General features: G+C 42.4%; 1 protein-coding gene across 1 annotated transcript in view; it reads right to left on the bottom strand.

Moving 5' to 3' along the window:
* Positions 1-10,222: 10,222 nt before the first annotated feature.
* Positions 10,223-24,164, bottom strand: part of SPICE1 (spindle and centriole associated protein 1) — a gene marked incomplete at its 5' end in the record, with an annotated part of 14,752 nt that continues 810 nt past the window's right edge. Inside the window, 12 exons of the mRNA XM_082004723.1 lie at positions 10,223-11,913; positions 12,801-12,888; positions 13,218-13,320; positions 14,502-14,673; positions 15,998-16,392; positions 18,507-18,731; positions 20,333-20,480; positions 21,141-21,272; positions 22,151-22,416; positions 23,204-23,344; positions 23,576-23,718; positions 24,020-24,117. Coding sequence (XP_081860849.1) covers positions 11,860-11,913; positions 12,801-12,888; positions 13,218-13,320; positions 14,502-14,673; positions 15,998-16,392; positions 18,507-18,731; positions 20,333-20,480; positions 21,141-21,272; positions 22,151-22,416; positions 23,204-23,344; positions 23,576-23,718; positions 24,020-24,117 — 1,965 coding nt within the window. The 3' untranslated portion in view covers positions 10,223-11,859. The remainder of the gene's footprint in view (positions 11,914-12,800; positions 12,889-13,217; positions 13,321-14,501; positions 14,674-15,997; positions 16,393-18,506; positions 18,732-20,332; positions 20,481-21,140; positions 21,273-22,150; positions 22,417-23,203; positions 23,345-23,575; positions 23,719-24,019; positions 24,118-24,164) is intronic.

Raw genomic sequence — 24,164 nt, 5'->3', positions numbered from 1 at the left:
ATTTTAAGTTCCGTAAGTTGTATTAAAAAATCAATAATCAAGGGAGATCTCCAGTCAGGTTTTTTTTTTAGGACTGCTGAGTGTAAATTACCTAAATCTACTGATGGGTAAATACTTAATCTGTAATGGAGGTGAACACCCCTCAGATGCATAAGGGCTTGACAAAGACTCCTTCGTCTTCGTGCGATACACTCAAACATTTCTGTGTCTTATGTTGTAATATGAGATCAAGGGTTTAGATCACAATCAAGTGTTTACAACCTCGAAGCCGACCAAAAAAGAAAAATGTTCTACCAGCCTCCTTCGAATTAAGTATTAGTGAGTGAAGTGGTTGCTGCGGAGGCTAGAGAGGATAAAAGTTGCAGTAATTGTGAGACAAGATGACTCGATAACAATATTAGGCACTGTGGCAGAGGAAAGACTGGTTCTTTCAATCATGCTGGTGGAAAGAATAGCAAATAACACTGTAAGCGTGGGTGTGGGAAGAAAACAGGAGAATTGTAACGTTGCCCTCGTGCAGAAAAGGCAAGCTACCTAGAAAACAGCAGCATCTTCCATCGCTGCAGAGGGATGGTGAAATAAGCCGTGGCTGGCAGTTGCAGAGGAAATCTGAGGTTCCACCCCACCTGATCTGATCTGATCATGTGCCTGGAGGGTGATCAGGCTGGAGCATAGGACAGATCACTGCTGAGTAGAGTATCCATGAGTCATCAGCACGCAGCAGTAGCAGCCTCCAGATGACTAGAGGAAGTTGCAGTGAAATGGGCTGGAGAGAATGGTCACGAGAGCCCCGTGAGACTCAGAAGGAGAAATGCCAAAAAAAATATGCTAATCCAGCGGCCTGCAAAACGGGAGCTGCATTACTTATGCTTCATTTTTGGTTATTCTCCCCATAATATTGCTTTCTTGGCTGTTGCCAGTCAGTGGAGGAAGCCCCTATGCCACCAAGTCCTAAATTGTGGAAGGCAATTCAACAGATATGGACGCTGGTGCCCTGTAAATATCTTCAAGAAACATACTGGGTGGCAAAGCACTGGAAGAATTGGATTGGGAGGCCCTCTCCTGTCTCGGGTTACTCAAAGTTTGCTTTGTAACTGGACAAAACGTGAGGATGAAAAAAAGAACGTGTTAAATTATAAACACTGATGCGCAATAAAGGAGCATAGTTACAAAAATGAAACCGTGAAAATGTGTCATTAAAATTACACTAAGCAATAAATGTTTTCCTGTTGCCACATTTCACCAGAGTTGATGGGTGGCTAATTATCCTCATTTGACCCAAGATTTACTTGAAATGGAGTCCTCTTCAAACTCATTTTCCTGCTCCTATTGTTAAAGATGTCTATCAATCACAGCCTCTCAGGGTACTTGCTTTGGGTGACCTGTTCTTTCCCTACCACACTTTCCCTGCAAGCTCCTTCCTCTTTTTCCTGTTTATTTGCTTCACGTTTCCTGCCATTAAGCACTGGATCATCACACAGAGACACAGAAGATTTGATGGTTTCCTTCCCCCTTCCCTTCAAGCACTCTTGACTAATATTTCTATTGTATTTCCTAATTACCCCATTCTAGGGAGAGCTTTATGCTGCTTTCCTGTTTATATTTTTCTGAAGAAATATTGGTAAAACCTTTTTATATCACGTACCAAAAAATCTTTAAAGCATAATCTCTTTCCTAGATTCCTTGTGAGTAGTGTGGGTATAAACCATTCACTACATTTGGAATGGGATGCCTCATGCTTCCCTGTCCCTACCTGTTAATTTGAGGGAGCTGTTTCTGGATATCCTGCCGCAAGAAACAAACTGAAAAGGTGGTGAAGCCAAAGTCATTATGAACAGGACAGCAAAAAGCAGACCTGCAATCCCTGGGCTTGCACAAAAGTCCAAGATGACTGATGATATAAAAGAAGCTCTGAAAGTTATTCAGAAAGAAATTTTTAGAGATCTTGTTGACAGGAAACAGAGAACCTGTCAAAGTGCCCCAGCCTGGGTTAAAGCAGCCATAGGAAGGTGGAAAATGGCTTATTTGCAGAGTTTACAAAGAAAAGTGGAACAGACAGTTGGCTGCTTTCTAGCTGACCAGCAATTCCCGTTTTACTGTGGATTTTTCAGCCTTGGGAGCTACTGTGTTTCAGAGACTTCTCTGAACACGGTAGAGCCTCCAGGCTAGTCTTCTGGGAGTACTTGATGCGTCGTTACTTGTTTCCATCAAACTGTTTTGTGTTGTCTGTTCCCCAGCCACCCAGCTAACAGCTCTTCCCGTTTATATGAACCTCACCTGGAAAATCCAGCAAAGGATTTACAAACCCATCTCCCAACCTAGGCAGAATCTCTTCCTCATTCAGCTAAACATGCATTTAAAATTACGTGGCATTTGACTGGTGGGAGGAGCATTTCCATACTGTTCTTTTGGCTTCTGGTCCAAGAGTTTATTATTGTCGGTCTATTTACTGAGGCACAGAGGTTGATGTCTTCCCCAGCCCTCACTTTCTGCACCCAGCCTGATCCTCAAGGGCTCTCAGAGTGTGAGCACCTATAACTTACCCCACTTGAGGCCAGCCAGAGCTTGGGCATTTCCCACATCACGGGAGCCTGGGCTGCCCACGATGCTAGGGTCCATCCCAGAAGGACGCCATGCCCATCCCAGCTGCCTTTAACTGCGAGGTGCAGTTGTGAGAATAGGTGGGCTAGGAGGGTGGCAGGCTCAGACCAAAGAGGCATAGTCATGCCTATGGGTGAAGCCACTTCTCTCTCCTTACACCGGTGCTCATCCAAGCCTGCCTTCAGCACAAGGCATGAAGCAAGTTTAGATCTGGTAACAGGCTCACAGTTGGATATAAAGTGTAATGTAAATGTCATTAATGTGCTCTCTGCAAATGAGACCCTCCCCTGGCTCCAGGTTTTGTATGCATAGTGTCTCAGACACGGTTTTTGTGTGTGCCTTGTTATAAAGGAAATGCCTTTGGTTGGGTTCATGTGTCCCTACCTCAGCCCAAACTTCTGAGTTGAGTTTGACTTTGAGTTTTTCCTTTGACTCCTGTAGCAGTCTAGCTACTGGATAGTGCCCTATAACTTGTGGGGCCACACAACTGTTGCTTATTCTTTATCAGGTGGCAAAGGTCACTCCCATCAGAGATGGAGGAGTAGGACTGCTCTCCAACACGGCAGAATCAAGCTGCAACGAGCAAGTCTGCCTTCAGAAAAGGAGGTGCCCATTGACCTTTGCCTGTGCTGGGCCTGGAGGGTACATGAGCACATTGCCCCAGGCCAAGGCTCACATGACACAATTTCTACAAGCTGACAGCATGGGGGAATGTGACAGCTGCTGCAGAAAGACAACACCGGTCCCCTGCCTGGGGACACCACTTGGCATGGAGAGGGAGGACTTCTGCCCTGGGATCTCTCAGAGGCTTTCTACAAGGCATTTCTGGGGGTACTTGCTCTTCAGAGAAACACCTTCACTACTAAACATCTCCCTTCATGCATATACTCATACACTCTCTCTTAAATTTGCTAGTAGCTTTTTCTCTTCAGGCTTAAGGGACTAAACTAAACTGAAACTCAAGAGACGTCATTTAACGTAAGCCTCAGTCTCTTTGTTTCCATGCTGGCCTCTGAAGTACATTTCTGTAAGCTGCTGTCACACATCAAACCCACACTCCAGCACAAGGAGGGGTGAAGGAAGAAGGCAGCAAAACAGCACACCTGGCAGACTAAACCTGTGTCGCTCACCGACTAATGGAAGAGGCCCAAACGCCACACACAGGTGCTTGGCTTGACCCTGAAATAGCAAACTGGAAGCAGACAGTGTACAGAAATTTGGTAACACATGAAACACAAGAAAGAAAGCAGCAGAAGAGATGGGTTCATCTCTCTCGTCCTCCAGATTTGCAACAGGAAACACAGAGTTCGAGGTGGTCAAGCAATATCCCTTTTGGTTGGCAGTGGCTCTTTGAAGACAAGAGCAGCTGCAGCTCAAACACCCAGCAACGCTGGCTTTGTGCAGACTTGCCCTTGCTGTGGCTTCTGACCAGACATTCTTGCTTTCCCCTCCTCCCTGCAGCCTTCCAGCCACCTGCTGCCACTTTCAGCTTTCTGCTGCTATATATATTCTTTTTAATCTCTGCCTACATTTTTTGAAGGGAAGATGAAACTAGATTTTTTTCAAGCCAAGTTTTCTAAGAAAGCAAGTTTTATGCGATCTGCCGGGCCAGTAACCTTTTTTACCTCTCCTTCAGCCATATTTGTGACAGGGGAAGTGATCTGAAACAGAGTAAGTTCCTGCAAGCAAAAGAAGATTGATAAATAAGACACTTAATGCTCACACTGAGCAGACAATGGAGCCATTTTTCTTGCCCTTCACTGCCGGGACCATGAGGGACAGGAGGATATTACAGTAGGTTATTACGTGGGGATGCAGCTATTATGGTGGTGGCGGCGGGGGGCAACGAGAAAAATTGGCACAGCCCTCCCGAGAAAAACAGGCTGAATTAGTTCTGCTGCTCACAGAGCAGCTACGGCTCATATGTTCATGAGGCATGTGTGTGGGGAGAACAGATCCTGCAGCAGAGAGTGTCCATGGGGCAAGCGCATAATATCAGAACGTGCCTTCTGGTGGGGTCGCTTTGAGACAGCGTCCCAGCACCAGTGCAGCATCCCCACCTGCAGCACCCTGCCGCAGCCTTTCGCCTGCCCTGTGGCCCCACGGGCTAAGCGCAGCCTCCGTCTGTGTGCTGGGGGAAAGGTGTCAGAACGGGACTTCTCCTGCAGCTATGGAAACAAAAACCCAGCCTCACTGCGGGGTAGTGAGAGCAAGGAACTCCCTTAGATGAAGTTTGTGGTCAGTATGAGACCTGACAAAGCAATATTTTTATGCACAAATATATATGTGTGTATATAAAAATATAAAATCTGACTGCCTGAAGGAATCTGCAACAGGTTTGCAGGAGGACTAGCTCCCCACAGGAGCAGATGTCAATCTAATAAGAGTCAGCATTTTGTTTCAGGCAGGTACAGGCCAGCTGCCACTGTGCCTAGCGGGCCAGGCCAGCAAAGCTTGAGCTGGAGAGCACGCATCTGCATTCCGCATAGCTCTCCTGCTTCCTGATTTGCTTGACTTGCCCCAGGCTCCTCTTCTCTCACTCAACCAGCTCCTTTCCTGTGCCTAAACCAGCTCCGGTTTAGTTGGTTGGCCAGAAAGCAGAACTGCATGGGGCGGGGGCAACCCAAAGGATTTTCTTCACTCTGTCGCTATTTAGATCTCCTGCTGAACTGAAGAAAAAAAGAAGGCGAAGGAAGACGAGTAAAAAGGTTTTTAGTCAGGTCGTTGTCCCAAAAGTGGGGTTGTATACCTAGTGTGCAACACGCCAATGTACACACAGAGTAGAGGTATTTTATTGCATATTTGCACAGATATGGGTGCTAGCATGCTACACAAAGCTAGCACACTACACAAAGGAACTACTAAGTATTTATCTTGCTACTTGATTAGTAAAAAAACCCTAAATCTACGCTCACTGGTTAGTGACTGCCATAACACTTGCTGTTGGTTAATTATATTTAAATTAGCCTCACTTACTATGTAAATCAGCACGGGGGCAATTTGCATAATCCCTCAATTGAGTCAGTGGTCGTGCTCTCCCCCTGCTGCCTTTACTTCTCCCCCAGTTACTGTGGATTTTGCTGATTTCATACCAGTGACATTCTTGTAGCAAGAAGTTTCCTTTATCAATCCTTGAAGTCCCTCTTTTCAGTTCCTCCTCCTCCTCCGGAGGCTGGAGATTAGTAAGGCATGTAAGTTTTATACAAAGGAACCTGGCCTTCTGTTTCACAAGATACTTCATGAAAAGTCTAATTTTCTGCTGTGCATCAAGGTGTCCCAGCAAGAATTTAGGCTGCTTGGATCTCTACTCCAAGATGGCTCTGCCTAAGCACCTCACTCCCTATTCCTACCTCAGAAACTCACCCAGGTGCTGTGCAGGGGAGTGCAGAGGAGGCACAGATGGGCACTCACAAAGACAAGGAAGCGTCTTTTTGGTTTTTTTAAGCTTCTGCTGAAACTATGCCCCGGCAAGCTCACCGGGCTGAAAGGAGGCACTCGCCCTTTTCCTCTTCGGTGCCGTCTCAGTTGCACCCAGCAGTTCTCAAGAAGATGGGGCTAGACTGGAGCTTGTCACTAATTGCTATTAATGGTGAAGGAACTGTGCTCCGCAGCCTGGGGCAGGGGAGTGGGTGCAAGCCCTGGCCCTGGCAGCTCTTCAGTTCAGCTCCAGTTCACCCAGAGCTGGAGGTCCACTCCTCCGCAGCAAATGGAGGCTACGGTGAGTTTAAAAGCGCCTTGGCTGTAACCTGGAGTCAGGCACTCGTTCTGTGTGCTGCCTTTTCCTGCCTGCCCCACGCTGCCTTACTCCTCACCCAGAGAACTGGAGGGTTTGAAGGGTGAGAATCACCTCTGTTTTCTGTGCTCGGAAGAAACGCTCCTGAGGCAACACACTTAGATGTCTAAGAACTGAAATACAAGGAACATATTTATTAATACTTCTGTCTATCTGCCTGCTATTGTCCGGGGAAGGAGATTCTCTTCAGAGACTTCTGGGTTCCTCTTCTGCATTACACAAAGCCCCCTGCCCCCTTAGTAGCCCTGCATCCAAGGGCCACAGAAGAGAAGACAAAAGAACAGGAGGCTTGTGAATCCTGCCATGGGACAGGACCCCATACAAGACACCTGTCAGCGTGGGGTGTGCCTACCTGAACAGCAGAAACGTAAATATCATGAGGATTTCCTTGATCAAAACTTGGGTTTCTGAAGAGCAGAGGTGACCCAGAACCCCTTGGTCTTGCATCCACTCAGATGCACATCTTTCACAGCACTGGCGCACCGCATCTCTGAGACCAGCCCGAGGGCGAGGCAGTGTTGTGCTGGGACTAGGAAATGTGGCATTTTCCAGAGCTTGCTCTGGGCCTCAGTTTCCCCAGCTAGAAAAATCGGTTAAGAAAGCTTTTGTGGAGATCTCAGGTTCTTTAGATAAGAAACATTATGTAAAATGCTAAACATGCATCGTGCAATGGGATATCTTTAACATGTGAAAAATTATTCCCATGCCTCTTCCCAGGGTTCTGGTACACAACTGCAATTCCAAAACAGCAAAGCTGGGACTGCGGCAGCTGCATGCCTCCCAGCCAACCTGCGCATCCTTGTTTTCTCTAAGGTGCTGTTTTGTTTTGTTTTCCTCTGCTCTCTGTATCCAGATTTGCTCTGTTTATCTCATTCCACATTTAGGGTTTTGCAGACCCAGAAAGGCCCCGTGGAACGGCAGCCACGCTTGTGCCTGTGCTTTCATCTCGTGGGAAGAGAATAGGCATTCACAGAGCGTACACGCTGCCCTGGACAGACACCCCTTGGCCTACCCTAAGGTTTGGACTAGTAAGGTGTCACAGCAAAGCGCAATACAACACCTTCGGGAAGCGAGCTGAGTGCCATGCACAGGACAGCACAGGTTTCCAAGCTTTGAGGCACCTCCCTGAGCTCTGCTCAGCAGAAGCAATGCTGCTGTGGTGGAAGTGGAGCGCAGCCTCAGCAAATCAGAGGTAGGACGCAAGTGTGCATGAGTGTGTGTGGTGAGAGAGATGGTGCAGGGTTGTTTATGAATCCCATCAAGAAAGGCCCAAAAACAAATGGCTTAATAAAATAACTGTTTTAATAAGACAGAATAAACTTACTTCCCTCCAGACGGTGGGAACCCAATCTTCATGCAGCACCGGAAACGTAGGTGGCTTTCTTCCATGGCACACTGCACAGGTCCCATCCACAGAGAGAAACTCCTTTTTGGTCCTTGAAATTAGTATATTTTTTTCTTACAAGAAAAAAGTTCTATTCATCATTTCTACAGAAGAGAAGTCCATGCAGGAACTTCTTGCTGTGCTGTTAGATAAAGGGAAGGCTATGCAGATGGTGGTACCAAGTGGGAGCTGCCCAAAGATAAAAACATCCCAACGTTTGGCAAAAGCAAGGCACTCGGATACCATGGGGCTTAATTAGCCTCAGCCATTTAAATTCATTGCACTATACAAAAATTTCAACCTCAGAAAAAGTACTGAAAAAAGTTAAGATAAATAAAGCAGTGAATTTTTATTAATGCATTTAGCTGATTAAGCATCTCTCAGTAGTAAAATATTCAAGTATTTTGGACCTATAGAGCTCTGCACCTTCCTCTCCCTTTCAGTGTAAGTGTGGCTCTAAAAGCATCCTTAAATTAGACCTTATTTTGTCATAGTAGCCTTCCCCTCTCTGTGTTGTGGTCACAAAGGTTCTTCAGGCTGTAAGAGAGACGTCCTTATTTCCACAGTTGAAAAGGTGAAGGCGTGTCAGCAACAGTCCCCATCACCTTAGACCTGTAGGGCTACATTGTTATCATTGGGGGCCATCATCTTAACACCCACCTAGACAACGTGAATCAACAGTGCCAGATTGCCTTTTAAATGGAGTTGGCAATCCTGAGTGGCTAAAGGTTTCAGAGGGAAATACTCTCATTTGGACTTTTCTGTTTTAAAAGTGCTTATGGACTTTGTATGACCTCCTAAACCCTAATGTAAAAGAAAACTTAAAATGTCCGACCTACATAATTTTCAGTTCCCTCTAGAAACTGGAACAAGTGGGAGTAAGCTTAAAAAGAGAAAGTAAGATCTGTTTCTGGACTTCAGAATGACTATGGAAGAGGTCACAATCAAAAACCCAAGAAAACCCCCTAGTTTTCCCATTTCCAAAAAATAAAATGAAACTGCTATTTGCAATGAAGTTTTTAGTTTAGAATTTTGTAATCAAAGTATGTATAGGAAACCATCCCATGCTTTCCAAGAGAAGCATTTTCAAAGGGAAACCAATTCCTAGGTGGTACACCTGATAAAAGAGGACAAGAGAAAACAAAGGCTGCAGCTCTTCTCTGTACCTACTCTTTACTTTTGCGCTTACCAATGTCCTTCTGCGGATATTTAAGACAAAAAGGAGGAACATGAAAGGCCGGGGAAAAAAGGAAGCAAGGCAATAAAATGTTTATCGTGCAAAATCAGGAAATCATTGGCAATAAAACACACTGCACTGGTAACATTACTGGGACTAGATGATACCAGCCTTTCTAGGATTTAACACAATTGAAAAACAAAGATCAAATGAAGCCCTAAAACTTGAGAAAGTTCATATGATATGGAAAATCAGATGTGTTACTGCTGGCGACAGCTGCAGTTTGTTGCTCAGTCTAGAACAGGCAACAAAATAAGCCCAAGCAGCAGCACAGTTTCTCAGCAACTGCCTTCAGCTTTATATTTAGCCTACGGGGCTCCAGCAAACACACTTCCACTACATCTCAGTTGCAGCTCGTTTTCAGCCCTGAAATACCATGTGACCCCAGCCTGAGCCATAGAAGGCTGTGGAACCACAGACACGGGGCTGTAGAGGAACTGGTGGGTGACTAGAGGCACCCAGTAACACGTTCTTGCCTTCCAAGGCGAGCACAGAGCACTTAGCCCACGTTGAAAGCGAGCTCTGGCACCGGACTAGCTGTTATCGCTGCAACGTGGCACCCGAGCTAGTTGGCCATGCTGAGAGGTGTTACTGGTTCTAACGTGCTGCTCTGCTAGTGTGACTATGCAGCTTTTTGGAGCCAGGCTGGAGCTCTGCATAGTCCTACTGCTTCTAGACAGCCAGAAGCTGGGTGCTCTGCACCACAGATGCTGTTTTATGGGGCAACAGGTCCCTCACTAGTCCTGTCGCTGAAGCAGGACCTGCAGTCCTCCTGAACCCCAGTTCTACTGATCTCAAGGAGACTCAGATTTCACTAACATGAAGGAGAAAACCATCAGTATTTCCCACCGCACTGTATTTTTTAGACTGGAATACAGCTAGATGACTCAACTTATAAACAAGTAGTTATTTGATAGAATCATAGAATAATTTGGGTTGGAAGGGACCTTTAAAGGTCATCTAGTCCAACCCCCTGCAGTGAGCAGGGACATCCTCAACTACAGCAGGTTGCTCAGAGCCCTGTCCAACCCGACCTGGAATGTTTCCAGGGATGGGGCAACTACCACCTCTCTGGGCAACCTGTGCCAGTGTTTCACCACCCTCACTGTGAAATATTTCTTCCTTATGTCTAGTCTAAATCTGCCCTCTTTTAGTTTAAAACCATTACCCCTTGTCCTATCGCTACAGGCCCTGCTAAAAAGTCTGTCCTCACCTTTGTTATAGGCCCCCTGTAAGTACTGGAAGGCTGCAATAAGGTCTCCTCGACGCCTCTTCTCCAGGCTGAGCAGCTTCCAAATTAAGGAAACCAGATGATGACTCAAAAGATTAATTCCAATCCTGTATTCCAAAAGGACATCTCAGACTAGATGGTTACGGAGCATTTGTAGCAACCATTAGCATGGAGGAAGTCAGAAGCAATGATATTAATGTGAGGGCACTACGATTACGTAGTCCATCCTAACCTTGGCGTTTCTGCCTTTGCATGAGTTGGGGGGCTTCTTCCAAGCAATTTTAACTGTTACTTCACAAAATACAGGACTATGAGCCTTCTTCACTTGCCAAAGTTAACAATGGAAAAATAAACTGCAGAAATGTCAATGACTATTTGAACAGGTACTCTTTTGGATCCCACATTTTTTAGATTTTGTAAGTCTGATCAAAAGAAAACCCGTCTTTTAAAAAAAAAAAAGGAAAAAAGGAAAAGAAAAAAAAGAATAGTATCTTTTCTTCATTCTCCTAGAACTGAACTGATTGAAAGGATATGGCCTGCCCCCTTTTAATGGCCCGCCCCCTTTTAATGGCCCACCCCATCAACAGTTTTAGGGGCAAATTTAACAGTTAAAAAAAGAAAAATATTAAAACAACTTTACTCAAAATCTGATTTTGAGACTTGCAGATATTTTCTTCCCCAGACTTGCAGATGCTTTTCATTTTTTATCGCCATTATAAAGGTTTTTGCCTAGGTTTACTATAATGAAAGGAACAGATATATAAGCATTTCCTCAGTCCTAGATTTTATTGTTAATCATGAATAATAAAATGATGGCTACTTTAAAAAGTCAAATAAAAACAATATAAAAACATGGTCATTAGTGTATTATATATTCACACATAACAAAACAGCTTAACACAGTTGTACTCATATCACAGTTTTCTGTTGTATCAAAGAGAGCATACTTCAGTACATAGCAAATAAAGATTCTGATTTCAACTTCAAACAATCACTTTATATTTACTATAAAAATATTAAATTAAACTTTTAAAAAGCAATCCTCAAGTCCAGATGCAATCCCCAATATGTTAAGTGTACAGAAAGCACAACTTCTGGGAGCAACTGCAAACCACAGAAGGAACAAACTATTTCTGATGCAAATTCTTATCCCGCTGGAAGAGACCAGCTTCCTAATCTCCAGGTTGCTTTTGAACAGATACATTCCCTCATCTCAGCTTTTCTTAATATTTTCATTCCTGTATCTCGTGCAAACACATGCTCCAAAAAGTTTCACCTGCATTTTCTAAAACCTCCTGTCTTCAGCATATCTAACACAGATAGCAGATGCTCATTTGCGTTGCTACAGCAGCCTCAGTTTACCCTATTGTGAAAGATTTATTCAGTGAAACAGGATGATGTCACAGCAGCATGTCCAGTTCAGAAACTCATTCCAGGACTTCCTGTAAGTGCTGTATGGCACAATACAATAAGCATACAGGCCTTTTTATACTATTGGCACTGACATGAAAGCACTTCAGTTAAACTGTACATCTGGAGAGGGGGACTATTGTGATCTAATTGTGATTCATTTAAAAAAAAAAAAAAAAAAGAGGACTGGAGTGCAGCTTCCTTTACATAACGTGCATTGACAATGCAAACCAGCCTTCTTCTTTTTGCTTTTCCACCTGCAAAAGAAGAAACCAGATAAAATTCATACATCACCAATTTCCCACAGACTTGCTAGTTAGTGCTGGCTCATGTAGGATAGCTGTCAGTTCACTGATATGTAGCAATTGTCTGCCACTGGCACCATGGAGGTAGTCACACCACCTACTTTAAGACACCTAGTTTAAGCCACAGCTACCTTAAGTAATTTGAATTTCCCCTCTGGTGACATATACTTTGCTGTCAGGATAGGGAGTCTCAGACCCCAACTTTGTTTCTCTTTATCACTCCTAATTTAGGTTACTTTGGACATCAGGAAAGACAGTATTAGTACCTCCTCATGGTTGCTTTCAAGCATACAAACCGATCTATGACTGGTTTACCAGGCTCTGCTACTGCCTTGAGTTCCCCTGGGAAGCACCTCGCTGTTGTCTATTCTTCTCTTTGCACATCAGGAATCTGAAACCCAGATTGGTGATTTTTCTTTGCATTTGGATTTACTTATCCTTCAGCAACTGACTTGTGCAACGGCTAGACAAGAGCCTGCTTGCCTCTTATATGTGGCTCTACCAGTACATCATAATAATTACCTGAAATCCTCTGGAGCCACAAGTGAAAGACTGCCAGAGGTTCCCAGTTCTAACACATGAAGATGCCACAGCAGAAAATGTAGTTACAGGATTACTCACTCGTAAATAACAGCTCTGTGGCAGCAAACAACTAATTCACCAGCGCTCAGGTCTCCCCTTACCAATTGTCCAGAATCCAAACTGCTGTGAATCGATTACTATTAGTCTCGGTAGATTTAAGGTAGGACAGAGCTCTCTTCCCCTTCTTTATCTGTCTTGCTTTTTCCTTCTGTGGCACCACGATCAGAACTTTCTGGCTAAAGATTTTTCAGTCTTACCTTTGGTCTTTGGCTGACGGAAGTTAATTTCACACTTTCTGACATGGCACTTAGGGGTGAACAAGGTTTGCTAGAATCACCTACAGACCTGTAGACATTCAAAATGAGATTGAAAAAATGAAAAACAGAAGTGACTACCAGAATCATGTCTCACATGCCAAGTTAGGATCCCTCATCAATAGTCTTCAACAACCCATGCCATCTGTCTGATGTCACGTTGCAGGTATTTTAAATACAATGGAAGTTGTGAAAAAGCTATTCGACTTTTGTCCCATTTCCACAGAGTTGAGTGTGATGAAATCAGGGAAAGTCAGTGAAGCTGAAGAAAAATGTGGCAATTTCTCCATTGTGTTCAAGTTCTGCTGCATGGGTAATCAAAATACTGTAAAAGTGAAATAGTAAAGGGTTAACTTTTACCTTCTTATACTGGTCATACTGGCAGGGGAAACACTATCTTCTTTGGAGCTGTCCATAGCAACTGCCGTGGGAACAGAGACTTCAATTGTCCTCCTTGCATTTTCTAGGCAATAAATAATAGCTTGATTCTGATGAGAACACAGCAACATTTCGCATCATTAATTTAATTTTCCCATTTTTTCAGAAGCATCACATAACTCTTCACAATTGCATAGAATATACAGAGCAGACATAAAACATCAGGCTGAAGGTCTATCCAACCCCATACCCAATCTCTGAAAATGACAGATATTGAAAGCAGATACTCAGAGCAACTATGGACAACCTGCATAGATACAGAATGATTCTTCAATAGATAAACCCTCTGGCTTTTGGCAATCAGAGGTTTAGAGACTTAAGGTTTCTCTACTGTATTCCTTTCAGATTTTACTTTTCATGCTGAATTTACATTACAACAGCCATAGAAGTGTTAAAAGCGTTATGACCCCACTGCATGAGTCATTGCACATGCACCTGCATGCATATGCACACACACGTGGTCTCTCCTCCCTCTACCCCTCAAGTCCTTCCCTGCATGCATCCTCTGTGGTTTACGAAGCGGGAAAGGACAGGTGTCCTAGGCAGAGGATGCGTACATGCTCACATGCAATTCTGCCTGTAATTGCAGTCATTCTGTGTAAAGATAAGGCAGCCCTCATCCGCTGTATTTTTGTTTATAGTTACACATGGCAGCTAATTTATGACTCTTGAATCAGTAAGAATATTCCCTTTGCTAATTTATCTCTTCAGATGACCGGAAGCTTAAGTTATTTCTTTCTATAGCACTGGCAGTAACTCAGCAAGGTAGTCTGATGGAAAGAGCACCCAAAAGACCAAAAACTAAAATGTGGCTGAGAATTGGATAATCGCTCTGCTGTGACTTTTAGAAGCTCGATGTAAATACTTATATCTTTTTATAAAAGATTCTCCAGCAGAAGGACTGATTAAAAAAGCCTAGTTCTGCCCATCAGTGACTATGTAGCAGAACTGTTCTGCAGACAAGGACATAGCAAAGAACAGATTTACCATGAAGCATGGTATTTGCAGCAGACTAATTACTAAGGAGAAGTTTAGCTGATATATTTTTAGCTCTCCTAAGTAAGGAGTGTTTGTACCACACAGTCATTAACAGCAAATGTACTACTGACCACAACCACTGATCCAATCCGATAAGGACAGAGAACTCCCAAAAGGGGCAAAACGTTGTCTTACTAGTTTTTGTTTCTCCTGAAGCTGGGTACTTACCAGTATAATTTAGGGATGGGGGCAGAACAGGAGATGTCATCGGAGGGACCATATCGGCAGCAGCTAATTTCTGCTGGTCTATTAGCTGCAACAGTTTATCACGGGCTTCTGTACTCTGACGATTTAGCTCTGCTATTCTTTCCTCCAAGGTCTTCGACATTGTGAGATGAGTCTACTTGGATAATTGGATAACAACTTCTAATTAAAAACTTATAATTTGCACCTTCAGGGAGAGCATGCAATATATTTCAGGTACTTCTATGCATTTAATTTTCAGACTGAAAGTAAACATGATTATATAGCACCTTCTGTGGAAAAATCTGAGTTTGTCCCCTTCAATGTCCTGTGTCTAGGTCCTTAATTGACTAAACACAACATTTTAAACTGGTCTTTCTACAAACAGGAAAAAACAGCTATTGTCTGTATCATTAAAAAAACGAAAGAAAAAGAAAACTCCCAACCACCCATCAATTAACCATAATTAAGAAAATTTTTAATCAGAGAGACACATACATATTCAGGACAGTGTGGGGAAAAAAAAGCAGGTTTCTAGCAGAAATATCCTGGAACTCATCTTTAAACCAGATTTTCATCCACTTTGACCACTTACCACCTGGCCCCAGTAATTCCTTCCACAAAAACGACACTTTTAAAAGCTGGCATCATCTTGTACAACTAAATGACTTAACATTGCACAACATAATACAATGTGGAAATCGACAACACTCTCAGCCTACATTTACATGAGGAAATTTAAAATCTTTAGGATCCTTAACTGAATAGTAATTCAGCCACTGAGATGGAACAGAAGCAAAGATAGTAGCAAGGGCCGCGATTAGCCATTTCTGCAATGTTAACTCCACCCACCGGGGTGCCACTGAATAGCTGCTTAGTTGCAGATTAAAGTTCTTCTAAGTGAACTGAAGCATTCAAGTTCTCTCTTTCCCAAAGATTTTGGGATTTTCACCACATGGCAGGATAGACAAGACAGATCCAGTTAGTACATACACTGTAATTAAGTATTTGCAAGAAATGTGCTTGCACCAACTTTAATCTCATGGGCTTTTGGGTCACAGTAGCACAACAGATGTATGGCATGGATTTAAACATGTATTTCACAAGCTTGACAAGAACCTGTGGGTTCGTGCAGTGCTTTCACTGATAATATTATCCAAACTACAAGAGCTATGCCTGACCATGTTGCAATCACGCTTCTTTTTGCAGCATAACCTTACCCTAAGCTTATAAACATGCTGCACACTTTTCAGCACTCAGATACAACATAGGCCAAATATAAGAAACTATTGTTGAGCTCCTTAGGGAATGATAAAAACCAAAGTCTCCAAGCAAATGAATGAAAGGAATATTTGTTTTGCTACTCTTTTCCTTAAAACAACTGACAACAGGGAAGAAGCAGTCTTAAAGCATCAGTAAACTATGGGAATGGAGATGAGCAGAAAGGGGAATCCATCCTTCCTTTTCTGTTAAATTCTCACCTGTCCTTGTGAAGAGTCTGCACTAGAATTTGCATTTCGTATTGGGTCTGGTTGATGTAGGCAGTCACTTGTGTTTTCAGAAAAGCCTCTGAATTTGCTCAGTTGAGCTTTAATTAGAGAGTTCTGCCGTGTAAGCTCAGCTATCTGTCCTATCAGATCACTGTTTTGCAATAACTCGTCAGCTGTGCTGTTTTTTATAGCGTCACCTGGGCAGGACAGACCGATTTTCTCATAGGAACTCTCCAAGTCTTTGTTTGCGGGAGGAATTGGTTGCCTTTGAGAGATGAGACAGTTTTCCTCAGTCGTGCTCTGTGTTCTCAAGGAGGAAGGCGAGCTCCGTTCCTTGCATGGTTCTCTTTCAGTGTTTTCAGGAGACTGAGAAATGGCTGTAAACACTATGAACAAGAAATAAAGGAACAGTAAGGAAAGAGACATGCAATCCTCATCAAGGAAACTAGCAGTGACTTTATTGCATCAGGCTAGTAATAATCAAGCAGGAAATTGAATTGTAACATCTAGCCTGAATGGCGTTACGTTACTGATCAAAATCACTCTATGCAAGATCCTGCTGCAAGAACTCACCAGGTTTAGTATTTCCTATTGCATTTAGAATAGGAAATTTACATGATTTAACTACAGATTGAGAGAGAAGTCCGAGAGAAGATGATAAATTGTTTTGAATTTCTTAGCTGATAGATCAAACATTACTTCTTAATTAGTCCTCCAATTTCCAACATCCAGTTACCTTACCTGATAAACTGTAAGTTTGTGTTTTACTTCTGATATTTATACTGGGTTGGTAACAAAACTTTTAGAATAATAAAACAAAATAATACAAGACTTTTGGCATAATAATAAACTAGCTATTTACTCAGTCCCTAGGAAAGGGGAAGCACTCTGGACAACAGAAGTCATTTTTTTTTTGTGGTCATCATTAGCAAATAGATAACACACCACACACACACCCAAATACGTTACAGCACTGTCAGCTGCTACATGTTAAGTCCATGTTAGATTTTGTGATCAAAACCAGATTTTCTATGCTTTAAATACCAAATAGCCCATTCCTTTCCAAGCTTTAGATTTTGCCTCTTGAGCACAGCATGACATTTTGAAAGTTACACATCAGTCTGTTTTATGAATATTTTTTCATAAAGAAGTGTTCAAGAAGTTTAACATTTGTTGAACCATTTAGCATCCTTAACAGTCTTAAAAGAGTAACAATACATTTCTCACACAGCTAAACTATAGTGAAGTCTAGGAATACAGTTTTAGATTCTTGTTTCAAATGATAGACAACATCTGACAGTTCTCAATGGGACTGAAGCCAGATGTTGTTCTTTGCAGCAAGCTACCTTTAGTTCACCTCCTCCTGATTTATTATGTGCCTCCTTGCAGCATAGGTCAGCACCAAAACCTTGAACTAGATAGAAACTTTCAATTGCACTGCCAATTGCTTAAATTAAAAGGACTTTTGGGTTCATTTTCTGACTTGGAAAAGACTTACAAAGCAACACAGCTGAAAGCGGGGGGTGGGAGGAGGGAAAGGAGGAGGGAAGACACAAAACCCCACTACTGTGCCCTACTTCCTGTCAACAACCATCAAGTTAGCCATAGCTGTAATTACCCACCTCTCAACAACAGAGGGTTACAGGCGCCTAGCACATTCAGTAAGATGCATGTGGTTACAATGACAGTTGCAGGATGAAACAGTTAATTTTGAGAGTCACACAGCGTCCTCCCTTCTGCTCACTTCATTAAGTTTAAATGAGGACCACTTTTCCTAATCACCTCTGATGAACTTTCTTCCTCCCAACAACCAGAATTGAACTACTGACTTATAGAACTCCTGAAGCCCATAGATACTGAGACAAGTCTGAGTTCATCTAGTTATCCGGCACCACATAATTTCACCCAAAACTTCTTCAGCCACTTCCTGTGTATTAAATGAAACCCAGTGGAAACCTCCTCCCAAAGCTTTTAGAAAACCTTTGCTGGGAAGGCTGGCTCAAAGCAAGAGTACACAGCCTACAGACATCTTGGTTTGTCTGCAGCACAGGCTGTGGAGGTACTGAATTTACAGTCTTCAGAGGTCCCACCATTAAAGGTGATGGAGGCTGGATTACAACATCAGCAGATGGAGATCTGAGATCATGTGCTGTATGTCATAGACATACATAGACAGAAAATCATACAGAAGTGCCAAATGAAAACCAGTACAAGATAAAAATGCCAATCTGGATTGACACTGACGGGACTATAGACAGTAGATGGAGAACTGTGGGGGACAGAAAGTCTAAAGGAAATCTTAACAACAGGCACAGGAAGAAAAGAAATGCATATCTGGGCACAGAAGCAGGATATTCCAGCTATAGGGCCAAGGTGTCTAGGCATACAAAGTAAAAGTTTTCACAGAAAATATATCTCCAGAGATAATGTGAGCCTGGGAGATTGAAACGGTAACACACTACACAGACTCCCAAGTTTACTACAGCCAGAGAGATCTCACCATTCTGGAGGGGAGACAATTCCTGACTGCTCTTCTGCCGTGGGGGAGACAATAGCACAGCTGGCTGGAAGATGTGAGCTGGCAAGCTTCTACCAGCTCCTGCACCACCTGAGGCACCTGGCCTTGGGAGAAACTTGAAAGGAAGTTCTTCCTGTGGGAATTTCAACATATTTTCCCTCTTGCCTGCATCAGTCTTGGTCTCAAAATAGCTCAAATCAGGTTTTTCTAATGAAAGAGACAAAGCAGGGATAGAATAAAAAAAAAAAAAGGGAGGGGGTGGGGAATTAGTCTTAGTGCAATAGCAATGTAGAGAAAAATCTCAATGACAACTCTTATATTCAGGTATCTGAAAAGACAGGCTAGAGCACGTTCCCCACACATTCCTAACTTCCTTCTGATCCTCAGGTACAGAACTCTCTTGCTGGAGCATAACATAAATCTTTACCAGCCTTAAAAAGCTATTGTATGTAGTCTCACAATTTAAGGATACTAGTGAGCGATCTGTTTGTAGCCCATGCACAAGACTTACAGCCACGTGACTTGTGAGGAATAGGTATTTAAGTGAGTTGCATTTGGTAATACACTCTTGAGAAAAGCAGACCTGCACACTTGTCCTAATCGCCCTCTCTTATAAATTTGATGGGAAGAATAGTGGAGTGGAAAACAATTAAAAGCTTTTTTGAGCTCTCCAATGATCTTTTTATAACTTAACTCAAACCATACATCTCTTCACTAAAAAGAGAAATTCTTCTTCTGTATAATTAAGTACAACTAGGTTGTGTCTACATTACCATCTATTTTTATCATTCCAGGGAGGCAGAAAATGAGAAGCATAAAATCAAAGTTGTAGCTAGCTGTGAGACCACAGTAATTTTAATATGCTCAGATCTACTGCTGTATCAGTGCTACCTTTGAATTCTCCCTTCATGATTTTGTTCAGAACAACTAGCTACTCCCCTCCTTTTTTTTTCTTTTCCTTTTTTTTTTTTTTTTTTTAAATAATATATTATATATCACTTAAAGCCCAAGCCCAGGAGTCCTGCATCCAGCTCTGGAGCCCTCAGCACAGGAGAGACATGGACCTGTTGGAGCGGGTACAGGGGAGGGCCACAAAACTGATCAGAGGGATAGAACACCTCTCCTATAAGGACAGGCTGAGAGAGTTGGGATTGTTCAGCCTGGAGAAGAGAAAGCTCTGGGGAGACCTTCTTGCAGCCTTCCAGTACTCACAAGAAAGAGGGGGACAGACCTTTTAGCAGTTGCAATAGGACAAGGGGTAATTGTTTTAAACTAAAAGAGAGTAGATTGCAATTAGACAAAAGGAAGACATTTTTCACAATGAGGGTGGTGAAAGACCGGCACAGGTTGCCAAGAGAGGTGGTAGATGCCCCATCCTCGGAAACATTCCAGGTCAGGCTGGACGGGGCTCTGAGCAACCTGATGTAGCTGAAGATGTCCCTGCTCATTGCAGGGGGGTTGGACTAGACGACCTTAAAAGGTCCCTTCAACCCCAAACTATTCTATGATTCTATGACTTGGCTAAAAGGTTAATGTTGCAGTCCTGATCCAGACAGAAGGATGCCAATGGGGATGGAATACATATTTCTATATGTATTCCACATTCCTATAATATTGTTAAAAAATAATCTGTAGCAAAGTGCTTGTGCTCACAGCAGAACTCATGGCATATGTATTTCCAGAAGCAAGAGTCATGCTCATGCAAGAGGTATTTACTCGAGCAGACATCTATTAAATACAAGCTTTTCCACTACAGGGATAAACTAGCCACAACTCCTGTTTCATCCTTCACACATGCATGCACACACCTTGGCTGTTCATTGGACCTTTGCTTGCAATTCCAAAATGGTTTGGACTTTGTTCTCTTCTAGGTTCTACCAAAGGAAGGCCTTTAAATGCTTGTGTGAGAGAGATCAGCTGTTCGTCTGTTACTGTCATGTATTGCTGAAGCTTCTTCTACAGGAAGAAAGAAAAAAGAGACCCAGAAATTTGTACTCTAGCAACATGAATTAGAAAATTATATACCACAAGCAGCCCTGAGAAGAAATTTGGCCTCTTAATACCACTGCATTAATCTGTAGGATTCCAGTGAGGCATTAGTGTTGCCATATTTCTCATTTATTTCCTCTCCTGACTCAAATAAATTATTTCGTGTTCCTTTTCCTAACTCATGACCCCACTCCCTCTCCACGGTTGCTTTATTCCCAAATGTAACCATTGAACAAATCTACCTCCACTGCAAAGTGAAAAAAAGAGAATGTAGTATTCCATCTAGTCTACTCTGTTGCTCCAGTACTGTTAACAGTATAGAAATGTGGAGGAAGATGCTTAAACTTTTAGACCGATAAAGTAAAGCTCAGTTTCATGGAACTAGCATTTTCCAAGGCTTTAAAAGTTAAACATCATAAATAAAGATAAAATAGTGGCTTTCCAAGCGTTCCTTCCCCCCACCTCATACCTGCTATTACAATTCTCAGGCTCCTCATTCAATTTAATCATTTTCTTTTTGTCTATTGTTAAAATCTCTTGAACATGAGACAATGCATCTCAGCCCATATTTACAACACAACTCAGTACTCTAACAAGTCATCCTGATGGGTAAGGGGGAGTCAGTACCTGCACAGTAATGTTTTCTTCCCTCACTAGAAGTATTTCTGCAGTCAGAGCATCAATCAGTTCTCTGTGTTCATTCAACATCTCTTCATGCTGCTGCCTCATCACCTCTTTCTCACGTAGATGTATTTCACTCTAAGAAGGAAAAAAAAGTCAAAAACCTACTATAAACCAACACCAAACCACAGGAATGGGCCCATATGACATCATACAGTAACAGCTCTTCCCACTATTGCTAAATTGACTTCATTAACGACAAAATCCAATTTTCAGGGCTTGAGAACTGTCAGTGAGCTTACTGTTCCTTCTTTGTTACTCACAACACTGTAGGGAAACTGATACATCCTTATTCTTCTGCCTTTACAACTGTTACGGGCTGTAACTCAGACATTGCCTCTCTGCACAGATACCGTTTGCTAAGTCACTGAATCTTCATGCAGTAATGAAGTAACTCCAGGTGCGCTGATGCTTGACAGTATCCTGTGCTACTTGTGCCTATTCTTTAGTTTCCTTACACCATCAATGAAGACAAATTTGACTAAATAAAGGAGAAAATTCTTGCTTTCTAATGTTTTCCCTCAGAGACAAAAATTTCTAGAGGGTTTCATTTATTTTATTAAAGAAGACAAAAAGGTTTATTTGTTAACAATCTACTTGAGCATGAGGCAAAAGACTTTACTGCAAAGAACCTCTTGCCCTCAAAAGATATTATCAATGTATTATTTTAAGATAGACCACTGCAGTAGCTAGGCTTTCTGTACAAGACACAAGAGTCCCTTCTACCTGTAATGGCTAAACTGAGAGACTTTCATTGCAGTCAACTCCTCCCTTTTCATTAGAGTTTCTAGCAAACTAAAAGTTTTAACTCCTGATTGCATGCGATCCAAATAATAAGTGATGATAATCAGACCTCAAAGTAAATTGGGAGCCAGGAAAGACCAAAGTTCACATCTGTAAAGTAACTTTATATGCTTTTTCATTCACCCTACAGAATCAATGCAAAGTCTTCTCACCTCTTTGAGGTAGCGCATCAAACGACAGAGAGCATTCACCAGTGACAAGGTAAACCCGGTGAGGCCTTCACTCCTCTCAGTTTTTCGAACCTCACGACCTGTATATCGCTCATATTCCTCCAATTCATGCTCCACTTCATGTATCATGCGGTGGAGAACATCTAGGCTGGATTTGTTGTCCCTCCGAAGCTCAATGGGGATTGAATTAGCTGGAGAATCATCTCTCCTCTCTCTTGCAGAGTTCTGTGCAGTTTGTTTTCTTTTCACTGGGGGGGGGAAGAAAGTGTCACTGGAATTTCAACTTGTATAGAAAGCTTTGCAGTACCAATGAAATTACATTGTTTATTGAAGTAAATCAAAGGAGAGGCCCTCTCTTGCCCTGAGCTGAAATGGACCATCAAAGAACGTCCCCAGTCATTCCAGTTATTTTCAGATCATCAAAAAACACATTTTCTGCCACCACATTAGTACCTCTCAGGCATGACTGTTTGGTGCTTTTATAAGATACCTGTTTATACTTTCCTTTTTCTCAGAAGCATGCAAACAATTTGCCAGTGAAATAACCAGTGAAAAATATCAGCTGCTTTCAGGTCTCTCACTGAGCAACTCTTTCACAACATTCCTTTCATGTTACAGTTTGTATATGATGTCAGTCCCCAGTACAAATGTGTGTAGAATATGGGGACTGAAATGCATCATAAGTCTGTGCAGCATAGAATAGAAAGCTACATCATAAACAAAAAAGCCCTGCACAGGAGAGAACTCCATGGCTAGAAAGGCAATGGGTAGCATCAAAGGACTGTATTTATGGGTCCCAGATTCCTGGGAATTGGCTTTGCATGAGTGTGGAGAATACAGGGGAATACCCTACACAAGAGGCTGTGGAATGCCCACCCTTAGAGATGCTCGAGACTTGGCTGGACAAGGCCCCCCCTAATCAAACTTTGGAGTTAGCCCTGCGATGACTTCCAAAGATCCCTTTCAACCTACATTTTCTTATGATATTAAAGACCTTGGTCAAAGAGAGGTATGTTATTTTTAAAAGTACTAAACTTTTTGCTGCCATTTGCTTTTGTTTCCTTGAGTTTGGGTTCAGCACTTGTCTCACAGTATAAGTGGAGTCTATAGCCTCCTCTTCGTCTTCATTCTGAAGTCTTGAATGGATTCTCTTCACTATGTTGGTAGCATTGAGGGCTGATTTAAACACAAAACAAAACAAAAAATAAACATATTAAATATTTTGGGTATGTTCTTAATAGTAATATGTCATAAAGTAACTTTATTAGATGTCTTTTTAGTCTGAAAATTAATCTGAGACAAATTAGCATGTCTCCATCTCTCATCCCCACCCAGAAAAGGAATTCCAGACACGATCCTGTGAACAGCCTAACAACCCTTGAGAGGCTGTGATTTGGCAAATCCAACCTGATTGATCCAACGATGGAGAAACAGTTGTTGGAGTCAAAGGCACATTTGATTCCTGTGATAAGGTATTTTTTCTCATATCTTTTTCAGCCCACAACTGAGAATTCACCAAGGAATTTTCTTCTCTCAATAACCGAAGTAGCCTACATTCAAAACAAGCGTAACAGTGAATTGTAACAGGATAATAGCAGGATTCTAGATTACCTGCTGAGTTCAGAAAGAGCTTTTTAAAATATATAACACAGCTCAGGTGAGTTCCCTGCTCACATTCATTCCCAGTCTGAATGTCACAACAAGGGATTTCCCTAGAATTCCAAGGTAAGGAAAGGAGGAGGGGGGCAAAACAGAAAAAGCAACTTAACTATACCCATGCAACATCCTTTTAACTCCATCTGTTTCCAGTGTTAAGAGTGTGGAAACCTGAATGGATGTATTTGTACTGACCTGTCAGAATTGATGCTGGATTTGAAATTCAGAGAGTCATGGTGTCCATCTTCTGATTGATAGATTGATAATGCTTCCTCTTCCACTTCATTAAGAGCCTTTTTAGGAGACAACAAAGAAAATAAAAGGGACTTCAGAGCAATTT

The sequence above is a fragment of the Phaethon aethereus genome (genome assembly GCF_964289735.1).
Source record: "Phaethon aethereus genome assembly, chromosome: 1".
NCBI classification, from domain to species: domain Eukaryota; kingdom Metazoa; phylum Chordata; class Aves; order Phaethontiformes; family Phaethontidae; genus Phaethon; species Phaethon aethereus.
The sequence above is the reverse complement of the archived record's forward strand: the minus strand, read 5'-3'. Positions and strand labels throughout refer to the sequence as shown.